At 43.6% G+C, this 4,519-nt stretch overlaps 1 protein-coding gene across 1 annotated transcript in view; it reads left to right on the forward strand.

The window, feature by feature from the left end:
- Positions 1 to 2,943, forward strand: part of BPIFC (BPI fold containing family C) — a 48,244-nt gene extending 45,301 nt beyond the window's left edge. Inside the window, exons 16-17 of the mRNA XM_030915421.1 lie at positions 796 to 872; positions 2,372 to 2,943. Of these exons, the coding sequence (XP_030771281.1) occupies positions 796 to 872; positions 2,372 to 2,494 (200 nt within the window). The 3' untranslated portion in view covers positions 2,495 to 2,943. The remainder of the gene's footprint in view (positions 1 to 795; positions 873 to 2,371) is intronic.
- The last annotated feature ends 1,576 nt before the right edge of the window (positions 2,944 to 4,519 follow it).

A 4,519-nucleotide genomic window follows, 5' to 3' on the forward strand; every position in this document is an offset into this window, starting at 1 on the left:
TTCCAGTCAACCGGAAATGAGATTATTTTCCCTACGGGTTATCTTTGTGGGTCTTATGCAAGGACCACTAACTGGATAGACACAGTTTTCATGAATGATAATCCTGGGCCTTCTCCTTGCATAGCAGTTGTTCATAAACTGCAGTATCTGGGGTCTGGCCCAGTTAAAATATTTTTTATATTAGACTCCAAAATGTTCTCAAGACCCACTAATTAGGTATTTTCAAAATATACATTGGGCAGGCTAAAAATGGACAGCATTTCTCTACTGTCCAAATGAACGTAATTGTAGATGCATTTTTTATTAATCACGGATTAATGAGCAATTCTTCCAGGAAAATTCTGGGGACATATCAGAGAGATGCAAATGTGGAACCAGGGAGAATGAAAAGATCAATTATTAAAAAGCTATCCACACCAGGCGCGGTGGCTTACACCTATAATCCCAGAACTCTGGGAGGCCAAGGCAAGTGGATTACCTGCGGTCAGGAGTTCGAGACCAGCCTGGCCAACATGGTGAAACCCCATCTCTACTAAAAATACAAAAATCTTAGCCAGGCATGGTGGTGGGCATCTGTAATCTCAGCTACTTAGGAGGCTGAGGCAGGAGAATCGCCTGAACCTGGGAGGCGGAGGTTGCAGTGAGCCAAGATCATGCCATTACATTCCAGCCTGGGTAACAAGAGCGAAACTCCATCTCAAAAAAAAAAAAAAAAGGTGTCAGTCTCTTACGAAAAAGCTTGCTAAAACCTCTGTGCTTGTGCCCAATTATTTTATGTCTTGTTCTATATTTTAGCAAAATTGCAGCAAGGATTTCCTCTGCCCAATCCGCACAAAATCTCATTCGTCAATTCAGATATTGAAGTTCTTGAGGTAAGAATGCAAAGCTCACCTCTTAACTGACTCATTTCTTTTTATAGTAGACTCAGCCTCCTCCTGTTTTGCTTGTTGTTGTTGTTTTTGTCCTGCTTTGCTTTTTCCCAGACCAAGGAACTTTATAAACATGTTTAGCTCTTAAATTACAATTAACAGAAAGTATTTACAGTTGAGTTTAAAAATCAGACCAAGATCAATTCCACTTAGCAGCCAAATCCACAGTACAAGAAGATGCCCTTTAGCATGCTTTATTTTACTTATTCCACAAGATGATGTGTGAGGCTGGGATTATTACTCCCATTTTACAGATGAGGAAAGTAGGACTCATAGAGAAGTGGCTCAGGCAGCTGGAAAGGAGCATGGCTGGGACAGGACTGGCTCTTCTGATTCTCGCAGTCAGATGACTTTTCCCTGAACCAAAGACACCCCTCTGAGTTCAGGAATCGAATTGTTTTCTGGCTAATCATTATGAACTCACTTCAGAATACCTTTTTCTTTCTTTCTTTCTTTCTTTTTGGCGTTGTTGTTTGTTTGGGGAGGTGGAAATATGTTTCTAAAGAAATTCTCCAATCCTGTACAGTCCAGGGGTCCCCAACACCCAGGCCCAGGACCTGTCTGGGTATGTGGCCTGTTAGGAACTTGGCTGCACAGCTGGAGGTGAGCCGCCGACGAGGGAGCATTATTGCCTGAGCTCCACCTCCTATCAGATCAGCAGCAGCATTAGATTCTCATGGGAGCACAAACCCTATAGTGAACTGTGTGGGGGGGGGGTCTAGGTTGCACTCTTCTTATGAGAATCTAATGCCTGATGATCTGAAGTGGAACAGTTTCATCCTGAAACCATCCACCAATCCCAGTCAGTGGAAAAAGTGTCTTCCATGAAACCGGTTGCTGGTGTCAATAAGGCTGGGGACCGCTGCCCTACACTACCGTGTATGCTCTCCCACCTCCCTGCTTCTCCCCCACTGCTTCTACAATGGCTAAGTCACATCAGGTGACAGTACTCCAACATGGCCTTTCCTTTGTCTGGGGCGTTCACAAAGCAGGGCAAGGGTAGAGGAGGCCCTGCCTCTGTAGGACCTGGTAAAGAAACTATCTCTCAGTCAGGCATGGTGGCTCATGCGTGTAATCCCAGCACTTTGGGAGGCTGAGGTGGGCAGATCACTTACAGTCAGGAGTTCGAGACCAGCCCAGCCAAAATGGTGAAACCTCATCTCTACTAAAAATACAAAAATTAGCCGGGTGTGGTGGCGTATGGCTCTAGTCCCAGCTGCTCGGGAGACTGAGAATCACTTGAACCCAAGAGGTGGAGAATCACTTGAACCCAAGAGGCGGAGCTTGCGAGATTGCACCACTGCACTCCCACCTGGGTGACAGCCTTTGAGACTCCATCTCAAAAATTAAAATAATAAAAAAAGAAGCCATCTGTTCCTTACTCAGACAAACCCAGACATGCCCAAGGTTTGATGTTATCTTCATTGTCACATCCTTTCCAGGGTTTCCTTTTGATTTCCACCAACCTGAAGTATGAAACATCCTCAAAGCAGCAGCCAAGTTTCCATGGTTGGGAAGGTCTGAACCTGATAAGTGGACAGTGGAGGGGGAAGTCAGCCCCTTGATTGCCAGTTTGCAATTCACCCCAGGAAGTAAATGGTCCTTAACCCCACAACTACTGTAAACCCAGAAGGGGAAGACAGTATACACTGGAATTGTCAAGCCCTTGTGAATTGCTTAGGTAGAAGGTTTTCTTTCTCAAGCCTTCAGAAACCCAGAATAAGGCAGACTGTGTTAAAGGGCTAAATAGAGGTGTATGAATGTGAGTGTATGCATGCTGCGTGTGCCTGTGTTTATATTTGTTTGGGGCAAGAAAGATTCTAGGAACAAGAGCTAGGCATGTACTTCTGACCAGGTGGGTAAGAAACTCTTAAGTCTGTATTTATATTGGTCATTCTCAGTGGAGATCCCTTAGGCCCTCTAGGGGTTTCCACTACCTGCATATTGGATTTCATGTTTTATATTCACTGTTACTGTCTTCTGTGTTTAATTAAAATTGTTTTCTATCAACTTCAATCTTGGTTTTTTTATTTGAGAAATGTCCTGCCCTGAACTTTTTAAAAATGAAATAAGAGGCCAGCCACAGTAGGTCATGCCTGTAATCTCAGCACTTTGGGAGGCCAAGATGGGTGGATCAGGGGTCAAGAGGTCAAGACTATCCTGGCCAACATGGTGAAACTGTCTCTACTAAAAATACAAAAATTAGCTGGGAGTGGTGGCACGCACCTGTAGTTCCAGCTACTTGGGAGGCTGAGGAAGGAGAATCGCTTGAACCTCGGAGGCGGAGCTTGCAGTGAGCCAAGATGGCGCCAGTGCCCTCCAGCCTGGCGACAGAGTGAGACTTCGTCTAAATAAAATAAAATAAAATAAGACATAGAAAAGGGAAGAGACCTAAGGTTGCATAGATGTCAAGGCTTAATTTTAAAAGAGAATTCTTTACGTCTGAAATCTTTCCAAGAAGAAACAGGGTAACCACAGGAAACTCTAAAAGTTGCATCACTTCAAGCTTTACGATTTTTCACCCACCACAGATTCAGTGAAATGGCAGTGTAAAGTACTAAACTCAGACAATTTATAATTGAGAATGACATCAATGTGTCAGAGCACCTAATCAATGGGGAGAAATTGGGGCAGAAGAGAAGAAGAGCGGAACCAGTGTAGGTAATGGGAAAAATGAATGTAAACTACATACTGGTTTTTTTGCAGCACTTACAGTCTAGTGGGGGAATGGAAGGAGGAGAGCTGTTTACAGAGTGCTTGCCGTGTGCCAAACCCTGTGCTGATTACTCCTCCGGTGTCACTTCATTTAGCCTTCTACTCAAGAAAGAAGTATGATCCCATTTTAGAGATGACGAAACAGAGATAAGAAGGGTTAATCACACCAAGCCAGTAAATGGCACAGATAGAAATGGAATCTTGCACGTCTTTCTAATCCCAAAGTTGCAGTTGTTGACATGAGGCAGAACTCGAAACTGAAATCACTTAAAGCTCACCTACCACTATGAACAAGAGAAATGGCGTATAAAAGCATGATTAAAGAGGTCTTGATCATCAAAGGATGCTAGATTGAGGAGTTCTGGCGATCCATAAGGGCTGTGATTTGATCATTTTGTAGTACATGTCTGGCCATAATAGATGCATCCACAAATGTTTGTTAGAATAAACGATAAGGTGCCATGCTTCATTCTTTGGGATGCTCCTTTCCGATAAAAACAAAAGTTATTTGATGTATATCCAGATTAATTCCGAAACATAAATGTTCAGCTATGGTATCTATTCAAACAGGTTTTTCTTTCTCAGCTGCTGGCGTATCTTTTTCCCCTCCCAGCTGAGGGTGTAAACTCCAGGACGATGAACCGGACCTGACCCAGACTCAAGGTGTTTTCATAAGCTGCTGAAAAGCATCTCCAAAACAAAAGATAACTACAATGGAATTTAAACTCCTGGATTTCGCTTAGCTGTAGCTTAGAGGAAATCGACTAATAAAGATCCTAGCTATACACTAGAGGACAATACAACTTAACCAGAGGAAAGACAGTGGCCTGAAGAGTTTCGAGCCTCGGCGCTTGCCGTTGCTCATCCTGTGCGGC

This window comes from Rhinopithecus roxellana, chromosome 13 (genome assembly GCF_007565055.1).
Source record: "Rhinopithecus roxellana isolate Shanxi Qingling chromosome 13, ASM756505v1, whole genome shotgun sequence".
Classification (NCBI taxonomy): domain Eukaryota; kingdom Metazoa; phylum Chordata; class Mammalia; order Primates; family Cercopithecidae; genus Rhinopithecus; species Rhinopithecus roxellana.